At 39.5% G+C, this 22,836-nt stretch overlaps 1 protein-coding gene across 2 annotated transcripts in view; it reads left to right on the top strand.

The window, feature by feature from the left end:
- The window catches only part of RAPGEF6 (Rap guanine nucleotide exchange factor 6), a 171,051-nt gene that overhangs the window by 97,629 nt on the left and 50,586 nt on the right, over positions 1 to 22,836 (top strand). For both annotated transcript variants that reach the window (XM_063292322.1, XM_063292321.1), the window contains exons 7-8: positions 12,215 to 12,346; positions 19,003 to 19,183. In XM_063292322.1, the coding sequence (XP_063148392.1) occupies positions 12,215 to 12,346; positions 19,003 to 19,183 (313 nt within the window). The remainder of the gene's footprint in view (positions 1 to 12,214; positions 12,347 to 19,002; positions 19,184 to 22,836) is intronic.

Here is a 22,836-nt window from a genome sequence, read left to right as displayed (position 1 = left end):
AATACATATAGAAAATAGAGATTGAAATTTACATTGGGATGAGATGCTAGAACAGCAGGAAATACAAAGCCAACTTTCTGAAATAGATGATCTGTTTAAAAGTAATTTCAACTCTTAAGATATATTATTGTGGGCAGAATTCAGGAATATTAACCTAAAAATTCCTTTCTAAAATAATAGCCAGACACTGGTATTTTTAAACGTCTAATTAAAATGTTAGTCCCTCCCAGATGTTAGAGGCATTCACTTCATTAAAATAACCAGGAGCCTTCTAGGACTTTCAAAACTAACACATTAGTAGTTGGTGCGTAGTTTTAGACATTAATATTAGATAATTTTTGCTTTTACTTTGTGAACTATTATAAAAGCAGTTTTGATCAGAAAGCAGGTTTGATGTATCATACATATGCTTACTTAATACTAACCCTTATGGGTAGTAACTTACAGTATTCTAGAATTACTAACTCGTTCATACATTCCTGCATGATTTCCCATGATAACACTATATATCCAATATTAGGTATTTAAGCACATTCAAACAGAATAGTTAGAATGTCGTACTACATATGGGGTATTATGGTTCAGAACTTGACTTTGTGATTCCCTAAAGAGGTCATACCAATGCGTATCAGATAGTCATCTGATGAGCGGTCTGAAATCCAATTCTCAATCAGGGAAATGATCACCCTCCATCCCCCAGCTTGCCTGCTTTTTATTTTAAGCAGGCTGACATTCTGCCCAATCTGTTGGAAGATGATTTTGCTTTTACTATCCAAATTTGGAAACTTCCTAATGTCCTTGGAACAATTTCACTAATTTGCATCTGCTGTTCCTTAGCAGAAGTATTCTGGAAAATACTGTTTTAGAGATTTTCGATCTGAGGTCAATTTTCTTTTTTAAAAAAATTCACGCTTTCATCTGATTTTCAGATGAGCTGAAATGAAGAACTCAGAATGCATTTGAAATCTTTTCAGTGGAAAAGAAGTCTTTTACTACATCATCTCAGATAGAGGCACTAATACTTACCTTAAAATGCAACTTTTTAATAGCAGTCATGCAGAACACTCTGCTCCTGAATCAGATATTTTAATTTTATATTGAACTATGGGGAATATTTCAAAATTGAGATGACCTCTCCTGTATTTATTGTCTTGAGGATATAGTAATGGTTTTAATCATTTTGATTATGTGTCAACAAGTTGTTGTCAACTGTTACAGACCATATAGATAGATTTTCTTTATGACAATCTGTCCCTAACCTGGTCTTTCAAGTCTTCCAATGGTGCACTTTCTTCCTTCCACTTTTCCCAGCATTAGAACCTTCTCCAGAGAGCTAGGTTTTCACATAATGTGGCTGAAGTAGGATAATTTGAGTTTGAGTTCTGGGTTGATTTGTTTGATGATCCATTTGTTTGTTTTCTTGGCTGTCTACGATATTCTCAAGAGTCTTCAATACTCTTCGTGTCCTGGTTTTTCAAAGTCCAACTTTCACTTTCATAGTGTGTCACAAAGAATACCATTGTTTTCACTATTCTGATCTTTGTAGGTATAGACACTTCACAGCATCTGAATACTTTTTCCAAGACCTTCATGACTGCTCTACTAAATGCTAGTCTGTGGCATATTTCTTGACTGCTTGTTACTTTACTCTTGATGGTTGATCCTAAAAGGCAGAAATTGTCTACCACTTTGATATCTTCCACATTATAATTGACATTTTTACTATAGTTGCAAACAGATATAATAATAATATAATTAAAAATAATAGTTTATTCGGTCATTGACCAGCAAAAATAAAACAACAATAACACCAAAGCAGAATCGAATAGGTAAGATAAAATACTAGCATAACAAAGATAGAATAACACATTAAAATGTGACATGCACTGCTATAATGGTGCTTTAATTACTTGTGCAAATGTAAATCTAAAATATTACAGACTATGAAGTAAAATACTGTATATATCATCTAAAAACAAGATAGCTAGTATGTGTTAAATCTAAAATGATAAATAAAACAGAAGTGATCATTTCCATAACCAGTCATGTCTTATTTTCATTGTGGCAACACAGAATTTGGCTACTGCACAGGTGATAAATGATTTCAAATCTTCTAGAAGATGGTTCATATAAAAATTGTCTGGTCTTCCTGGAAATGTACATATTAGGGGCAGAATATAAGCAGACTTGATATCCCTGTAGAGTTTACAATGTAGTAATATATGTGAAATGGTTTCAATCTCCTTGTCGCAACATGGGTAGGTACACTCAGTTAATGGGGTTTTGGAGTATCTCCTATGCTGCAGTGCAGATGGTAAGGTGTTATGCCTGGCTTTATATATGACAGTATGTTATTAAGCTGCTGTGAAAATGAGAGTACAATATAATTGCAAATATTTCATAAAATTTAGCAAGCGAATGCTTTACAAAGGGGCATTTTGAAGATGGTTCTATACTTTTGTTTGACTTCAAATGATGAGGTATTTTCTGGGAACGATTTTTTAAAATAACTTTTGCTTAAGCAGCTCTAGTGGAATCTGTGACTACAGATCATGTTGGATTATAGCTTCTGTTATTCCTAGTCATAGTCAAGAGGGCTATAGGGGTATTGGATTCAATATCCACTTTATCTACTCAACAGATTAAAGCAATAAAATATTTTAATACATGTGATGGTTTAAGTAATATAAGTAGCCTAACAAAAGGCAACTTGGTACTTGTTGGGACTAATGTGCCCCTGAATACCTTTCTACCCCATGTGTATTTAAAAAAAAAATTAAAAAGGGACTTTGATATACTGAAAAGCAAAACATCATTCTATTAATAACATATGCAAAATAATAAAAAAATGACTAAATTTTAATGTTGTAAGCTGGAATCAGCAATTCCTACACACATTTGTATTCCACTATGCACGTTCTCCTTTTATTAGAGAAGTCATATTGCATAAAGTGTTACCAGTGTTTTATTTAACTTAGCATAACTTCTTTGTCACCTTCAATTTTTAACTTTTTTTAAAATTAGAAACTTCTTGTATACAAAAACATCTTATTGCTTATGTGCTCACAGGCCAAAAGGAATTTCATGTAACTAAGTAAGACGATGCCCCAGTCATTGTCCTGGACCCTGCCCATGTGGAGTCAAGACTTGAGCGAATCTTAGTGACTTTGTCAGTGCAATGTGCTAACTGATCATAGCAACTGGGCAGGGGCACCTGATGTTCCCTGTTCCTAACAGGGAGTTGACCACCTGAAACATGGCCTCAGGACAATAACTGTCTGACACAGTAAGAGAGGAGAAGTAATGGCAATTTGCCTCTCTTATTACCACACATGTCATTTTGTTAAGTCAGATTAACTTTTTATCATTCTCCGCTTATGCCTAAGTGTCACTTCTATCACCTCATCTCTTACAGGCTCTCAGTAAACCAAGGAGCCATCCAAAATTGGCCAAGAGAGAGAGGCAGTTCAGGACAAATTTATCAAGGGCCTGGGTTGCATCACAGTGCCAACAATGAACCAGATCCTCCCAGGAATCACCTGCCAAATTGTCAGGAAACTCCCCAAGAACTGCTGGAAACCACCCAGATATGTGAGGTGCCTGGGGTGGACTGTTCAAATATATAGTATATAGATAGTCTACAGAATATGTAGTTTATATCTATACTATTGAGTAACATGGATAAATTAATTTATACTTAAACAGAGTACTTTAGAATTACATTTTAAATAATAGTAAATTCGTAGCAATTCTGGAATAGAGTGTATCACTTTCAGAAATACTACTTCCATTATTTAATTTGAAAGGGCTGTATGATACAGATAGTGACTTTACAAATAGCATGGGAGGGAATAATTATCTGCACTGTTCTGAATCTAAATAACATCTTCTTGACCAGAGGTGGTGGTTGGAGTGTTAACATCCTTGTTATGCTTATCTTTCTGAGGAGAATTGTGTTTCTTGTGTAAAGGGATTATTAATCATTTAGTGATTTGAGGCATCATCATCCAACTGCAAATTAATTAACTTTATTGGCCTAGCATCAATTAGGGTGTCAAGATCAATCAGCATGGTTTAGCTGAATGCAGTTCACTGACATGAAGTGTTCTCCCATTTATCTTCCAGTTGCTTTCTTAAATCTTCTAACCTACAGATTTTTAGGGGACTGTTTTCCTGCTGGCAGTAAATAAGAATTCAAAAATAAAATTCTTGCTGGTTTTAAATTAGACTGGTTCCAAGAACTATTCTGTGTTTCTGAGTGGAGTATTTTCATTACTTCACTTTTGATGTACAATCTTATTCTCATTAAAATTCCTGGTTGTTGCCTGGAATAGGAGGGTGACTGAGGCCTTGGATTGGATTGCACCCATGCAGCCTCTCTGCTTTTGTGGATCCCGTCACTCTCTGTGGTTTACGGAAGAGTTGAGGGAGAAGAAGTGGATTATGGGATGCCTAGAGCTCGACTGGTGGAGAACGAAGAATAAACTTGACCAAACATGGGTGAGAACTGCCATTAAGGCCTACCTTGTGGCAGTAAGGGTGGTGAAATGTCAGTGCTTCTCCACCCTTATTGCATCCGTGGATAGCTGTCTGGTGGCGCTGTTTAGGGTGACCAGAGCCTCTTGGGTAGATGGGACTCTGGGATACACCTTCAGAGCCATGTAGAGGAGTTTGCAGAGCATCTATCAGACAAAATTGCTTGGATTCATTCCCAGCTGGACACCAGTCTTGGTACAGGTCCTGTGGAGATGCCTGGGGCACAGTCTTGCCTGGTTATCTGGGAGGAGTTTGAACCTGTTGGGCCCAAGGAAGAAGACAGGGTCCTTACGACTGTGAGCTTGGCCATCTGCTTATTAGATCCATGCCTTCCTGGTGGGTGAAAGCTTCCATGGTGGTGATGTGTGGTTGGGTTTCAGCGATGGTAAATTCTTCTTTGAGAGAGGGATGATTCCAGCACCCTTAAAGAGGCATTGGTCCACCCTCTCCTCAAGAAGCCATTGGTGGACCCAGCCATTCTGGACAATTTTCGTCCTGTATCCAGTCTTCCCTTTTTAGGGAAGATTGTTGAGAAGGTGGTCATTCAACAGCTTCAGAAGGTCCTGGATGAAGCAGGTTATCTGGATCCCTTTCAGTTGGGCTTCAGGCCTGGGTATGGGACTGAGATAGCATTGTTCCTGCTTTTTGGTGATCTCTAGTGAGAGCAGGATGAGGGTAGTGTGTCCATCCTTACTCTTCTTGACCTCTCAATGGCCTTCGATACCATCAACCATGGTATCCTTCTAGATTGGCTGTGGGGATTGAGAGTGAGCAGCACTGTATTGAGCTGGTTGTCTTCCTTTCTCAGTAGCTGGTTTCAGTCAGTATTGATTGGGAGTAAGAGGTCCTGCCCTCAGCCCCTAAATTGTGGAGTGCCACAGGGTTCGATATTCTCTCTGCTCCTATTTAACATCTACATGAAGCTGCTGGGTGAGGTAATCCATAGCCATAGGGTGAGGTATCATCAGTATGCTGATGATACCCAGCTATGTATTGCTGCCCCTGTTGAAGTAAGCAGTGCCGCCAACGTCCTTTCTCAGTGTCTGGAGGCTGTGAGGGTCTGGATGGGGAACAACAGGCTTCTGCTCATCCCTGGCAAGACTGAGTGGCTTTGGGTTTTGGTGCCACCTGGATCTAGGAATTTACCATCTTTGGTTCTGGATGGGGTTGCACTTCCACAGACAGACCCAGTGTGCAATCTGGGGGTCCTTGTGGATTCACGACTCCTGCTTGAAGAGCAGGTGGCAGAGCAGGTGGCAGTCATGGCTAGGAAGGCCTTTGTACAGCTTCAAGTTGTGCACCAGTTGCACCCATTCCTGGATCAGAAGGCTCTACGCTCAGTTACTCATGCCCTGGTCACCTCCCGTATGGATTAGCGTAATGCACTTTACATGGGGCTGCCTCTGAAGAATATTCGGAAGCTTCAGTTGGTGCGAAATGCAGCAGCATGGGCAGTTATGTGCTCACCTAGATCTGTGCATGTTACACCTCTGCTTTGCAAGCTGCATTGGTTACCAATTTGTTTCCTGGTCCAATTCAAGGTGGTGATAACCTATAAAGCTGTGGCATGGGGGGATGGATTATTTGAGGGACTGCCTCTCCCCAGTGATATCTACCCATCCCATCAGGTCCAGCAGAAGAGGCTTGTTGCAGGTTCTGTCCACTAGAGAATGTCATCTGGCAGGACCCAGGAGGAGGGCCTTTTCTGCTGTTGCATGCACGCTATAGAACATCCTTCATCCCGAGGTCTGGCTGGCTCTGACCTTGATGACCTTCTGGAAGGTCTAAAGACCTGGCTTTGCCATCTGACCTGGGGATCAGAGAGTGGTGTAGAGCCCATAACATGGTTGTACTGTTCATGAATTATTGTGCTCTCCTGATGTCTGTATTACATGGTTCTAATTGTTTTAATGTTTTGTATTGTTTGTATGGTTGTTTTATTATGTGTTTTTTGGTATTGTTTATGTTTTAATTTTAAGCTGCCTGGAGTCATAAATATGAGATGGGCAGCTGTATAAGTTCAACAAACAAACAAAATATATACCTTAATTGTTATCTTGACTTTTTACTAATCTTAATCCTTCCTGAATGAACATGTGGAAGTCTGTCTAAATACCCAGTGGGATGTATGTATGTATGTATGTATGTATGTATGTATGTATGTATTTATTTAGGTAAACCATAGTTTGGGGTCAGTAACATAAAGAAGAAAGTTTGAAGTTGCAAAAACATTCTAAATTCTTAAATTAGCTGGATTAATTTAATCATTCTCAGATTGAATACTGTGTGCTAACAAATTCTTAATCTGTCTATATAGCCCTTAATGCATTTGGGTAATGCATTTGGAAGGGCTCTTTTGCAAATTGAGTTTATGTCAGTGAAGCATCTTAACCTTGAAGTGTAAAAGCAGCTGCATTCTGGAAGCTTGAAGGCTGTCATCCCTGGTTGTCTACATGTGCATTTGCATGCACAGAGAACCTTTCTGCTGGGGTTACCATCATCACAAAGTTACTGTGTCTGCACATAAACCCCGAGACAGCCAGGGACAGCCTTTAAAGCAGCTTTATGAAAAAGCATCCTGTTCATAGTTTGCATGGTCTGAGACCTTAGTACATCTTTCTATTACTGTTCCCAGAGCATGTGAGTTAACAAATCTTGGTTGCAGGATTAATGTTTGAATTCTGCTCTGTGCTGGATACATGCTTTATATTACCTAATTATTAGGTAACAACCTAGTTTTCTTTCATATTTCTTCTTTATTTTCTCCATGAGAATACTTGTTTTGACATAAAAGCCATGTTTCTGTTAATTTCATTTAATATGCCAACAGTTTTAGTTACATGAGAAATCACTAAATAAAACCACCAATTCCATAGCAAGCTTACTGTTTTTATCTAACAATTCTTTAAGAACCCCAAGATCAAATTGTACTACCGCTAAGTTTAAGGATTTGGATTAGTATTTATTTAAAACTGAGGCTGAAGCTTATAAAGGGTCTCCCAAGTTGATTTATTCATAGCTTTCCTATCAAGTTCTAGAGCTCCATTTGTGACATTCACATCTGTTCTAAAGGCATAAATCTATTAGATATTGATGTTTTGACCATCAATATGGGGCTGATTAAAACTATTTGTCTAATGATCTACTTTGCAATAGGCAACGGGGCGTTGTTGTTTATTCGTTTAGTCGCTTCCGACTCTTCGTGACTTCATGGACCAGCCCACGCCAGAGCTTCCTGTCGGTCATCAACACCCCCAGCTCCCCCAGGGACGGGTCCGTCACCTCTAGTATATCATCCATCCATCTTGCCCTTGGTCGGCCCCTCTTCCTTTTGCCTTCCACTCTCCCTAGCATCAGCATCTTCTCCAGGGTGTCCTGTCTTCTCATTATGTGGCCAACGTATTTCCGTTTTGCCTTTAATATCATTCCCTCAGGTGAGCAGTCTGGCTTTATTTCCTGGAGGATGGACTGGTTTGATCTTCTTGCAGTCCAAGGCACTCTCAGGATTTTCCTCCAACACCACAGTTCCTAAGCATCTATCTTCCTTCTCTCAGCCTTCCTTATGGTCCAGCTCTCGCAGCCATATGTTACTACGGGGAACACCATTGCTTTAACTAGGCGGACCTTTGTTGTCAGTGTGATGTCTCTGCTCTTAACTATTTTATCGAGATTTGTCATTGCTCTTTTCCCAAGGATTAAGCGTCTTCTGATTTCCTGACGGCAGTCAGCATCTGCAGTAATCTTCTCACCTAGAAATACAGTCTTTCACTGCTTCTACATTTTCTCCCTCTATTTGCCAGTTATCAATCAAGCTGGTTGCCATAATCTTGGTTTTTTTGAGGTTGAGCTGCAAGCCAGCTTTTGCACTTTCTTCTTTCACCTTCATCATAAGGCTCCTCAGTTCCTCTCCGCTTTCAGCCATCAAAGTGGTATCATCTGCATATCTGAGATTGTTAATGTTTCTTCCAGCGATTTTAACTCCAGCCTTGGATTCCTCAAGCCCAGCATGTCGCATGATGTGTTCTGCGTACAAGTTGAATAGGTAGGGTGAGAGTATACAGCCCTGCTGTACTCCTTTCCAAATCTTAAACCAGTCTGTTGTTCGGTGGTCTGTTCTTACTGTTGCTACTTGGTCGTTATACAGATTCTTCAGGAGGCAGACAAGATGACTTGGTATCCCCATACCGCTAAGAACTTGCCACAATTTGTTATGGTCCACATAGTCAAAGGCTTTAGAATAGTCAATCAAACAGAAATAGATGTTTTTCTGAAACTCCCTGGCTTTTTCCATTATCCATCGGATATTGTCAATTTGGTCCCGAGTTCCTCTGCCTTTTCTAAACCCAGTTTGTATATCTGGCAATTCTCGCTCCATGAATTGCTGAAGTCTACCTTGCAGGATCTTGAGCATTACCTTACTGGCATGTGAAATGAGTGCCACTGTTCGATAGTTTGAACATTCTTTAGTGTTCCCCTTTTTTGGTATGGGGATATAAGTTGATTTTTTTCCAATCTGAGGGCCATTCTTGTGTTTTCCAAATTTGCTGGCATATAGCATGCCTTACCTTGACAGCATCATCTTGCAAGATTTTGAACAGTTCAGCTGGGATGCCGTCGTCTCCTGCTGCCTTGTTATTAGCAATGCTTCTTAAGGCCCATTCAACCTCACTCTTCAGGATGTCTGGCTCTAGCTCACTGACCACACCGTCAAAGCTATCCCCGATATTGTTATCCTTCCTATACAGGTCTTCCATATATTCTTGCCACCTTTTCTTGATCTCTTCTTCTTCTGTTAGGTCCTTGCCATCTTTGTTTTTGATCATACCCATTTTTGCCTGGAATTTACCTCCGACGTTTCTAATTTTCTGGAAGAGGTCTCTTGTCCTTCCTATTCTATTGTCTTCTTCCACTTCCGTGCATTGCTTGTTTAAAAATAATTCCTTATCTCTTCTGGCTAACCTCTGGAATTTTGCATTTAATTGGGCATATCTCCCCCTATCACTGTTGCCTTTTGCTTTCCTTCTTTCTTGGGCTACTTCTAGTGTCTCAGCAGACAGCCATTTTGCCTTCTTGGTTTTCTCTTTCTTTGGGATGTATTTTGTTGTCACCTCTTGAACAATGTTGCGGACTTCTGTCCAGAGTTCTTCCGGGACCCTATCTACTAAGTCCAGTCCCTTAAATCGATTCTTCACCTCCACTGCATATTCCTTAGGAATATTAGTGAGCTCATATCTGTGGGTCTTCCCTAATCTTTTTAGTCTGATCCTAAATTGTGCAAGAAGTAGTTCATGATCGGAACTACAGTCAGCTCCAGGTCTTGTTTTTACCGACTGTATAGATGTCCACCACCTTTGGCTGCAAAGGATGTAGTCAATCTGGTTTCGGTGTTGTCCATCTGGGGAAGTCCATGTATAAAGCCGTCCCTTGGTTGCTTTGAAGAGAGTGTTTGTTATGCAGGGTGAGTTGTCTTGGCAAAATTCTATCAGCCTATGTCCTGCTTCGTTTTGTTCACCCAGGCCATGCTTACCTGTAATTCCAGGTGTCATTTGACTGCCCACCTTAGCATTCCAGTCTCCCGTGATGAAAATAACATCTCTTTTAGGCGTGTTGTCCAGTAGGTGCTGCAGATCCTCATAGAACTGCTCTACTTCAGCTTCTTCAGCATCTGTGGTTGGGGCGTATATTTGGATCACTGTGATGTTAGATGGCTTGCCCTGAATTTGAATTGAGATCATTCTATCGTTTTTTGGATTGTATCCAAGCACTGCTTTAGCCACTTTACTATTAATTATGAAGGCTACTCCATTTCTTCTGTGGTCCTCTTGTCCACAGTAGTAGATCTGGTGGTCATTTGATGTGAAGTGGCCCATTCCAGTCCATTTCAGTTCACTGACGCCCAGAATGTCTGTCTTTAATCTTGACATCTCCCCAATAACCACATCCAATTTGCCCTGGCCCATAGATCTTACATTCCAGGTTCCAATGGTGTGTTGATCCTTAGAACATTGGATTCGCTGTTCACCACCAGCACCGTCGGCCGCTAGCCGTCCTTTTGACTTTGAGTTAGCTGCGTCATCACGTCTGGGGCTAGTTGAACTTATCCTCTGTTCCTCCCCAGTAGCATTTTGACCATCTTCCGACCTGGGGGTCTCATCTTCCGATGGTATACCGACATATCTCTGGTTGTACTGATCCATTGAGTTTTCACGGCAAGAATACTGGGGTAGGTTGCCATTACCTTCCCCAGGGATCGCATTTAGTCTGACCTCTCTGTCATGACCTTCCAGTGTTGGGTGGCCCTTCATGGTTTAGCTCATGACATCATTGAGGCGCTCAAGCTCCAGCACCACGACAAGGTAACGATCCTTTGCTGAAGTAACGGGGCGTAGTCAGTTTATATTTTTTATCTGGATGAAACTCCTCAAATTAAAATAAATATCAAATATTAAAAATAAAACTAAAATAAAATAAAATTTTATCTACATGTCAAAAATCTTATCAGTATTAAAATATCCAGGCTTTTAATATTAGCATATATAAACACACATATGTGTATACCATGTATACACACAGACACACACACACACATACATACATATAAATGAAATACATACAAATAGAAATAGGTGCATAAGTATTTTTATGGTAAACATGAAAAGAAATAGGCACTGTTTCTAAGAGCTTACCTTATGTAGGCAGGTACTCATTCCAAAGAACAAAATAATCCTTATACTTAAAATTTGCCTCCAGTTACTTTCATAAGATTTTCCCTTAAAATACCCAGTATCCTGAAATGTCTAGTAGATACCAAGTAGCTCAACTATTTATCTCTCAATAGTAAAAGAACAGACAGCACAGCCCCAGATATCCAACCCTAGATAGTCCCAAGGATCCTTTATAAAGACCTATTCAATAACAAAGTAAACCACTTAAGTACCAGCAACAAAATACTGTAGCAACGGGGACCAAAGTATAAAGATACAGATATACCACATAAGCACTCTTTTCAGCTAGTTCCTTTTAAAATATCAACATGGACGCTGTCTTCAACTTGTTTGTTGCCTTTGTTGCAGCTGTTTCATTACCTCCTACCTTCTAAAAGTAATCTACAAATTAACTCAATCAAGTATCAGTTTGGGAAAGGTCCACAAGGCTTAACAAACTTTGAACAAAACAAGATAAAAGAATAGGTCTGAGTGAATGCCAAAATGAACCTTTCAGTTTGTTAAGGTGTTCATTTTGTCATTCACCAGACTTAATAGTAATTCTACTTGTACTTGGTGATGTCAACCAAATGGCAATAACAACTCTCCAAATGTTACATTACAACAGAACTTTCATTTATTTTGAAAATGTGTCTTCTTGGAGTGTTAAAACAATAATCCATGATGTTTTCCTCAATTGCTATTGTTTTAAAGCCCTTGAGGACATGCAACCCTGTCTTCTTATCTGCAGAAGTTTTCCATTCAGGGGTAAATTTATGTATTGCCAGTAAATTATTTCTTCTCACTGAAGAGATGCTTTCTACTCTGAAGAAGAAGAAGAAGTGACTTGTTCACCTGTGTTTTTTAAATTACTGTCAAATTATTTCCAGGTCAGAAAGAACATGAATTGCTTGAATTTGCAATTCCACTTAACTCTGATCTTCCCCCCCACCCCTTTTTTTTCCTCCTTCCAGCTTCCAGCTGACCTTACCAAGATGCACCTCACAGATAGTCAACATCCACAGGTGACACATGTCCCTTCAAGCCAGTCTGGCTGCAGCATTGCCAGTGATTCTGGGAGTAGCAGTTTATCAGACATCTATCAGGTAAACCTGAAGCTCTTTTATTTTCATAAAAACAGATATAATTTGTTGAAATATTCCACAGGATAGAGGAAGTATACCATTGTCAAATGTGACTTCTCTCCTCTCCAGCAGCCAACACCCAGATAAGCAGGGATTAATACCAGACAAGCAGTCAAACAGAAAACAGTACCCAATCAAGAACAAACCCCACCATCAGTAGTACTGATGATGTTACCTAGTTGGGTAATGAAATGTCTGCAAGCAAATAACCAAGCTCAGAGAGCACCAAGAACTCCACACTTCTCTCTTAATTTCTTTTTAATCCCCAGAAGAATGATAAAACCAATGAAGATCTCAAAGCATATTGAGGTTCTGATTTGTAAAATGATGCTTTAGTTTACTTAAGTTTACATTTTTAGCAAAATAAAACTAGACCATAGTAATATATTGTAGCATTATATCAGTCAAAGCGGTGTGTACTACACTTAAGGGAAAAATTCTGTGTATAATCAGAATGTCCAGTCTTTATTTCTGAGCTGCCATTAACTACAACTCCATTGTTGGAATACAGGAAGGAAAGCAGAGATCTTTGGTTGAGGAAAATCTTGTGCTCTTGAAAACAATTGAGGCACCCAGTACCATTATACATGCTGCTGCCAAATGGCAAATTAGAAAGAACATGATTTGACTTGATTACCTTCTGTTGTTTGCAAATAACTAACTAAAAACTTAAATCCCACAAGTTTTTAACATGGAATTGGTGAGATAATAGACAGAAATAGTTTAAATGGAGAAACTACACAGAGTGGAGTTCAACACATCTGGAGAACCACAGATTATACAGCAGTGCCAGACAGTAGAGATAATACTGAGCTACACAGACTGATGGCTTGGTTGATAAAAGTCAATTTCAAGTATTCCTTGTCACTCTTGATTGTTTTTTACTTTTGTGTGAGTTGAAAAAATATTTTAAAATGATAATATGATAGCACTAGATATGTGAAACAATGGCTTCTTTTAGTTACTATCTGTGTAGTAAGTTACTAGACTAAGTTCAGCAGACAGCAGTGCTGATAACAGTGGTGGTGATAGTCAGATTGCGGCATAACTTACATAGTTTGAAAAAAATTTTAAACATCAAGTTTATGCATGTGAATAAATTATTCAACTTCACAGGCTGTGAGCTTTCACATTATTAAGCTATAAGAAGCTTGGAATATTATCTGCCCGTATATTCCTTAATAACCTACAGAAATTCATATGGTGAATGGAAAACACCAAATCAGCTTTGGAATTTTTGAAGTTGAGTGGCATAAAAATACCATAAATAAATCTGTTTACCCACAGTTAGACTTTTGAAGATCAATTTAACAGTTGGCCAGTGTGTGTTATTTGGAGTTTGTTTGCATATACTCAGTCTTACTTTTTTCTTTAAAGTAAAGGATTTATTAAGGCTGAATAGTGTAATAATATCTAAGGCAGAAGTCCTATGTATGCACTGCTTACATATACATGAATATCTAGCACTGAATCTGCATACATAAATTACAATGTGAATCTATGTTCAATAGAGATCATTAGTCTTTCATATGTTATGTTTGTATTTCTGTAATTATTTTGAGCATAATTCAGTGGGTGCTTAAGCATCTTTAGTTTCATTGATAGTGAACAGATTAATATACCTACTTAATTTTTCAATTGAAATGGATGTGGCATAAATTCTTAACTTGGGTTGTTTGTTTATATTAATGTTATCATATTCTACCATATGAGATTTGCACCTTAATTAAATTTATTAGCAAATTACTTCCAGCTGTTGATGTGAAAATCTCACTAATCCTTTCTAAATGCCTATATCACAAGATGATCCTTCTAGTATTTTTATTATGAAGAAACTTCTTGTTAGTATGTGAATTTGAATTTGGGTATCTGATTTGAAGCAAAGAAGCAGCGGAGGGATGCTTAATCTTTCCCGTGTACGTTCTGTTGCTTTTCTGGTATGTTTCCCCATCCACATAGATTTTTACTTTTACAGACTGGGAGGAAAACCTAATTGCTATGGAGTTCAAATGAAAAAAAACCCAGTAAGTATGGGAAGAGTTGTGCTCTTCCCGCTTCTAAAGCAGCAAAATAATAATTTTGCTTTGTTTTTAGTCTCTGCCTAAATAATCTGGATGTTATTTTCATCCTTGCCTTATTAGATCCACCTTCTGTAACTAGGTGCATTTTGGAAGTGTTGTGACTGCAATTTCCTGTGCTTTTTGGGAATTTTAAAGGTTGTAATCCTGAGGGCACCAGATTTGGAAGATTGCAGAACATCTGAGGTTTCTCATCCTACAGGAACATGTGAAATCATGAAAGTGAGAGTTTTTATTATGAACAGAGGTCAGAAACTAACAGTAAAACAATAGACAGCATAATCAATATCAAGTAGGTGAAGATTAGTTAAAAGTGTGGACTCATGAATCCATTGTGCCACAGTTGTTAAACTTGCTGCCATGATGGTTTGCTGGTTTGCAAAGTAGCCACCAAATATGAAATATCAAAAAACGGCAATATAATGCTATAACCACATAGAGGCTTGGAAGATTTTAATACATAATTTAATCCAAAATAACAATGGACATCCTTCTCGTTTTAAATACACAGAGCAGGAAGGCCCACGGAATGAAACTTGGGCGTAAAAATCAAGTACAGGTAGTCCTTGTTTAGCGACCACAATTGGGACTAGGAACTCAGTTGTTAAGCGAGGTGGTTGCTTAGTGAAACCGTGGCTGTGCTTATGAATTTACTTCAGCTTTCCTTTGCTTTATAGACCTGCAAAAATCGTAAATGAAGGATTGTTCATAAAGTTACTTTTTCATCACCATCGTCACTGTACAAGGCAGTTGCTAAAGAAAGACTACCTGTATTCTTTTTAATTTTTTCATGAATTACCTTCTTTCCAGATCTCTGTGAAATTGGAGATTATATTCATGTCTGAGGATTATTTATTTATTTATTTATTTATTTATTTATTTATTTTCTTTCTATCCTGCCTTTACTATTTTTATTAATAACTCAAGGTGGCAAACATACCTAATACTCCTTCCTTCTCCTATTTTCCCCACAACAATCACCCTGTGTGGTGAGTTGGGCTGAGAGAGAGGGACTAGCCCAAGGTCACCCAGCTGGCTTTCATGCCTAAGGCAGGACTAGAATTCTAAATCATGTTGCTAGCAGTGCTCTGCTATCCCAGCACCATCACCAAATAGAAGTGAGGTACACATCATCCTAATTTTGAAAATATCTCCCCCAAATTATCTTTAAATCATTGGGTTAAGTGAACTTGGTAATGGACAGCAGCAGAAATGCAGTATTTGTCTTTCTGTGCTGATTCTAATGACACATTTTTTATTTGTATTGCAACTTGATCCTTGGATGATGTATATTCTAAAAAATGATAAATCATGAAATGACTGCACCACATAGTGTAAGTTTACTCATATTTATTGGAACAAATTGTGATATAAACAGAATTCCCTCTGATCAATACATATGAAGGACAGCTTCCATCAGAATCTGTCCCTTGGAATACAATCAAAGGCTCATTTTAAGTCAATAAAGGCAACATATAAGACTGTTGCCTATGTGTGTATATATTAGAAATTGTAAGATGGCATACTGACCTGGATATGGAACAGAAACAGCATTGGTCGCACTTTTGTATGACCTCTGGAGTGACTGGGATGGGGGGTAGTGCATCCATCCTGGCTCTTTTTGACCCCTTGGCAGCCTTCAGTACTATTGACCATGGTAGCCTTCTGGATTGGCTGAGAGGATTGGAGGTGGGTGGCACTGTACTATGCTGGCTGTGCTCTTCCTCTGAGCCAGTTCCAATTGGTGTTGATCAGAGTGCGAGGTTCTACCCTTGACCCCTGCTCTGTGGAGTTTCACAGGTTTCAGTGCTCTTTCTGCTCCTGTTTAACATCTACATGAAGTCTCTGGGTGAGATCATCCATCATCATGGGGTGAGGTGTCATCAGTGCGCTGATGATACCCAGCTTTACATCTCTGCCCCTGGGGAATTAACTGATGCTGTTGTTGTCCTGTCTTGGTGTCTGAAGGCTGTGGGGGTTTGGATGGGGAACAACAGGCTTCAGCTCAACCCTGGCAAGACTGTGGATCTACCTTCCCAAAATCCTGCCTGCTCATCAGCTAGGAGTTTTTCCTGGTCCAGCCAATCCAGTAACTTATAATACAAGAATTGGGCATGTTGTTTATTAGGCATGCTGAATAGGCTAACTGAATGATTGTTAAAGGGTTTATGATGTTGCCGTTCTTAGGAATGGGAACAGTTATAGATCCAGTCACCTGGCACTTGGAGTATATTGTTGATACATGTGATAAGAGAGACCAAGTCAGGGCCCACCAATCAGTGTTTCCGTTCAATAACTTTGATGGTGTTAGGTCACAACCAGGGGCTTTCCCAGTTTTCAGTTGTTTACTGTAATTTAAGAATCTCTGAGGAGAAGACCTGCAGCCAGGGGGCATGCTATGTGGCGTCTCACGTGAAGATTGGCAAATAGAAAGGGGGGAGCTATATGGTATACTGTAAAACTCATCCTATCTAGCAGCTGAAATTCTAGCCTCCAAACATTGTTTCCCCTAATGTGATGAGCAAGCAATTAGCTTTCAAACTAGGGAGGTATTCTTATTTTTCACAGCCTAAAAAAGCCACTCCCCATTTGCTTGAGCGAAAGCTTGCCTTTTTTCTTTTCAATAAAATTTTTTATAAAACCCCTTTCTGGGTAATTAACTGATTTCTGGCATGGGGACAATTGCTTGCTGTATAAATTTTAAAAGCTGCCATTAATCCTGCTCTACTAGATATGCTGTCCTGATCAAACCAGGGTTTCTGGGGGATATAGGCAGGCCTTATTCTAGTATGTTGGAAGGCTATTAATAACGGATAGATTTGGATTTTATTTTTATATTTTTCTATGTAATCTGTCCAGCAAATACTAAGTATTGGTAATATTAACAATATATATATATTTTTTCTTAAATGGAACTCTAAGTAATATTTTTTTATAAGTGTTTCAAACTTTTTAATTTAAGTTTGAAACAAAGATAAAAACTACAAAACAAAAAACTACAAAAAGAACAACAACAAAGTTGTCGATAAAGAACTCTTGCCCATCTCGATTCCATTACATTCTTATTTTTATTGTATTTATTGTATTTATAACTGTTTTGGTTTTTAATTCTATTTTATTGTAAACCGCCCAGAGTGCCTCCTTGGGAGGGAGATGGGTGGTGATAAAATTTGATAAATAAACAAACAAACAAAACAACAACAACAACAAAAGAAACTAAAAAGTGTGAAACACAAGAAAAAGAATTTTCAAAGGTTACATAAAGAGGTGACTTCTGACTTTCAACAAGAATATAGAGCAATTTTCATAATCAATCCCTTACTCTATATCAAACCAAGATCACATTATTTCTATAAATCATTCCATTAGCACATATATAAATCACTAAATGTAATTGCTCCTTTCCCTTATATTAAAAAAAAGTATATAAATCTCTAAATCAACTTCCCTCTCCCCAAAAACATTTATTTAATTATTTTCTTCCTAACATTATTCTATGCATTTCTGTCCACTATAATAAAAATCAAATTATAAAAACATATAAATCAAATTGTAAAAACGTATAAATTGTCTACTTTTATAATTAATAATACTATAACAATCTTAACCCTATTAAACCTAAAAACCAAACAATTATTATCTTATAGATACCTTATAAATCTTAAAAATCAAACAAATCTTAAAAAGAATCCAGTAAGTCTTAATCCAAATCGTTAAAGAGAAATGAAATCATAAAAGCCTCATTATCAATCCCATTAAACATTCTTAAATTTTTACCCCACTTCGAAATATACCAAGACTAGAATTTCCATCACTAAACAATGTAGTCATAAAGTGCAATATCATGTGACCATGCTGCTTAGTGACAGAAGTTCTGGCACTTCTGATTGCTGTCGTTAAGTGAATCATGCCCCATTGTTAAATGAGGACATCACATCATCATTTGCAACCTCCTGCTGGCTTCCCTATTGACTTTGCTTGTGGGAAGCCAGCAAGAAGGTGGCAGATGTGATCACGGGATTGCTCCAACCATCGTAAGTTCAAGGACTGGTTATAAGTACCACTTGTTCAGTGCTGTTGTAAGTTTGAACGGTCACTGAGCAAATGGTTGTTAAGCAAGGATCACCTGTATTTGAATATATAGTTTCTCTTTTAGCCATATGACTTAATTTTTCTTCTGGCAAGTTGTATGATCTAATTAAAATCCAATGTGTTAAGACTTTCTGATTTTGGATATCACCAGTGCTATTAATAAAATCCTTTTGGGATGTAACATAGCATTTTTTAAAAGCACCTTTTCCTGTTGTTGAATAGGTTTTAACTATTGGGCTGCAGAATTAAAACAGAGTTTAAATGTCTTTAAAAACAAATAATCTAGAACCAAGCAAGTTACTCATACATCCATATGTAAGATAAAGATTCATAACTACTTCTGCTAGTATTTGTTTAACTAATGATTATGGATACTACTTGCTTTCTCACATGTATGATTGTTTAACTTTCAGAAACTTAAATATCATTTATTGCTTGTATGTACAGGCTACTGAAAGTGAGATGGGAGATGTAGATTTAACTGGCCTCCCAGAAGCACCAGTAGATTCTGAAGATGATGAAGAAGAAGATGAAGACATTGACAGAACATCTGATCCTCTGCTAGGACGAGATGTTGTTCGGGAGTGCCTTGAAAAAGAACCTGCTGACAAAACAGATGATGATATTGGTGAGAAATAATACTGCCTCCATGAATCCATTATATTCTTGTACAAGCTATTAAAATTAATGCATAAAGATGCAGTAGTAAACTGAATTACCCCAAAACTAATCATTACATAGCTAAAGGGATATCATCCAAGCAGTAATAGGCATCAGCCAGCTAAAGAGATTGTAAAAGTACAACTGTGTAGGAAGAAAAAAAACCCAGAGTTGGACGAACCAGTGAATAGACCTGGTGTCTTTAAGATATGCTTATGGATTTGTTAACATTAGTTGAGATCTTAAAGTTGACTGCAGCCTGAGTCAGAGCAGGATAGCTGGGGGTTAGAGAGAGAGCAGAATGGGGGTGTAGTGGTGGTATGGTGTGGGATGGAGGGGCTGCCCAGGATGTGTTTTACAGAAGCTCTGGCAGTCTGATTGGGGCTTATCTGTCTCATCTGTTGGTGGTTGGTTGGTTAGTTGGATGGATCCCTTCAACTTAGGAGTGGAAGGGCATGGGGAGGGAGGTAGATTGTGAGGGAGGAAGAAGGCAGAGGGGAGCATTGCGGTAGTGACAGGCATCCGGAGGTATGGAGGGAGATGGGGTGGGCCACCCCCCAAAGGAAGGTGGCCTTAGTCTGAGACCAATTCTGCATTCTAGACCCTTGTATTTAGCCCCAAGATATGGTTCCTGGAGCTTGAGGAGCTCTGGATTCTGGCTGTTGCTACTTAACATTAGGTTGGCATATAATAAAGTTTATCTCATTGATGAGTTGATCATGGACCAGAGGGCCAACCTGGCATGTATGTCTGAAACTTGGTTGAGAACAGGAGGTGCTGTCTTCTCTCAGAAATATATCTTCCTAGGTTTTGGGTTTGGCACCAGCTGAAAGTCTGGGGCAGGGATGGAGATGTGGCTATTGTCATTCAGGGGTCCCTGGCTTATGGTTCTGGAGGAATTCAACCGGCCTTCTCTGGGCCTGGGTTTAGAAATGGCTCAGGAGTTCATGGCCACCATGGCAATCATGGACCTGTTCCAACTTACTAAGGGCCCAACTTACTGGAGAGGTCAGATATTAGATTTGGTTTTTGTCTTTGAGCAGTGGCATCTTAATCTGGGTTGGGGGATGTTAACATTAGTCCCTTGCCATGGACAGCTCACACTCTCTTGTACCTGGAGTTCTGGGCGACCACCCCCCATTGTAGGAAGGGTGTGTCAGTCAGCCCACCCCAATAGGGTTTCAGAGGGAACTTGAATTATACCAAAGCTGTGGCATACTATCCAGCTGAGATCCTGGTTGCTGCTTGGAATAGGCATGTGACAAGGACCTTGATTAGATTGCACTTGTGCAGAATATGAGTGTGGATCCTGTATGGCACTCTGGTTTATCAAAGTGCTGTAAGCGATGACACTCAGCCATGGCTGGAGGGCCTTTGCACAAATTCATCTTGAGCACCAACTGCACTACTTCCTGGACCATGAGGCCCTGCTCACTGTCCCCCACACTTTGGTCACTTCCTGATTGGAATACTGCAACACGCAAGACATGGGGCTGCCTTTAAATATGATCTAGAAGTTACAGCTGGTTCAGAATTCAGCACTGCCTGCAGATCAGGGGGCTATGCAGTTTTTCTGTATTACACCATTGCTGTGTGAGCCGCACTGGATTCCAGTTTCTTTCTGGATGCAATTCAAAGTGCTGGTTATCATATTTAAAGCCCTACATGGCACAGGGCCAGGTTATTTGCAGGACTGCCTTTCCCTGAGGGTATCTGTCTGTTACACCAGGTAGGATAGAGTCGGCATGCTCCAGGTGCCTTCCTTTAAATGTTGTCATCTGGTGGGGCCTAGGAAACACACTTTCTCTGTAGCTGCCTCTGCCCTATTGAGCACCCTCACTCTCCCTTTTTGGCCTTCTGGAAAGCCTTGGAATGCTGGCTATTCCCTCAAGCATTGGGTTAGTGTGTGGTTGTTGTTTATTCGTTTAGTCGCTTCTGACTCTTCGTGACTTCATGGACCAGCCCATGCCAGAGCTTCCTGTTGGTCGTCAACACCCCCAGCTCCCCCAGGGACGAGCCCGTCACCTCTAGAATATCATCCATCCACCTTGCCCTTGGTCAGCCCCTCTTCCTTTTGCCCTCCACTCTCCCGAGCATCGGCATCTTCTCCGGGGTGTCCTGTCTTCTCATTATGTGGCCAAAGTATTTCAGTTTTGCCTTTAATATCATTCCCTCAAGTGAGCAGTCTGGCTTTATTTCCTGGAGGATGGACTGGTTGGATCTTTTTGCAGCCCAAGGCACTGGGCACTCAGAATTTTCCTCCAACACCACAGTTCCAAAGCATCGATCTTCCTTCTCTCAGCCTTCCTATGGTCCAGCTCTCGCAGCCATATGTTACCATGGGGAACACCATTGCTTTAACTATGCAGACCTTTGTTGTCAGTGTGATGTCTCTGCTCTTCACTATTTTATCGAGATTTGTCATTGCTCTTCGCCCAAGGATTAAGCGTCTTCTGATTTCCTGACGGCAGTCAGCATCTGCAGTAATCTTCGCACCTAGAAATACAAAGTCTTTCACTGCTTCTACATTTTCTCCCTCTATTTGCCAGTTATCAATCAAGCTGGTTGCCATAATCTTGGGGTTTTTTTTGAGGTTTAGCTGCAAGCCAGCTTTTGCACTTTCTTCTTTCACCTTCATCATAAGGCTCCTCAGTTCCTCTTCGCTTTCAGCCATCGAAGTGGTATCATCTGCATATCTGAGATTGTTAATGTTTCTTCCAGCAATTTTAACTCCAGCCTTGGATTCCTCAAGCCCAGCATGTTGCATGACGTGTTCTGCATACAAGTTGAATAGGTAGGGTGAGAGTATACAGCCCTGTCGTACTCCTTTCCCAATCTTAAACCAGTCCGTTGTTCGGTGGTCTGTTCTTACTGTTGCTACTTGGTCGTTATACAGATTCTTCAGGAGGCAGACAAGATGACTTGGTATCCCCATACCGCTAAGAACTTGCCACAATTTGTTATGGTCCACACAGTCAAAGGCTTTAGAATAGTCAATCAAACAGAAATAGATGTTTTTCTGAAACTCCCTGGCTTTTTCCATTATCCATCGGATATTGGCAATTTGGTCCCTAGTTCCTCTGCCTTTTCTAAACCCAGCTTGTACATCTGGCAATTCTCGCTCCATGAATTGCTGAAGTCTACCTTGCAGGATCTTGAGCATTACCTTACTGGCATATGAAATGAGTGCCACTGTTCGATAGTTTGAACATTCTTTAGTGTTCCCCTTTTTTGGTATGGGGATATAAATTGATTTTTTCCAAGCTGATGGCCATTCCTGTGTTTTCCAAATTTGCTGGCATATAGCATGCCTTACCTTGACAGCATCATCTTGCAAGATTTTGAACAGTTCAGCTGGGATGCCGTCGTCTCCTGCTGCCTTGTTATTAGCAATGCTTCTTAAGGCCCATTCAACCTCACTCTTCAGGATGTCTGGCTCTAGCTCACTGACCACACCGTCAAAGCTATCCCCGATATTGTTATCCTTCCTATACAGGTCTTCCGTATATTCTTGCCACCTTTTCTTGATCTCTTCTTCTTCTGTTAGGTCCTTGCCATCTTTGTTTTTGATCATACCCATTTTTGCCTGGAATTTACCTCCGACATTTCTAATTTTCTGGA

Source organism: Candoia aspera, chromosome 2 (genome assembly GCF_035149785.1).
Source record: "Candoia aspera isolate rCanAsp1 chromosome 2, rCanAsp1.hap2, whole genome shotgun sequence".
In the NCBI taxonomy this organism is placed as follows: Eukaryota; Metazoa; Chordata; class Lepidosauria; order Squamata; family Boidae; genus Candoia; species Candoia aspera.
Note: the sequence above shows the minus strand (reverse complement) of the source record. Positions and strands in the feature narration are given on the sequence as shown.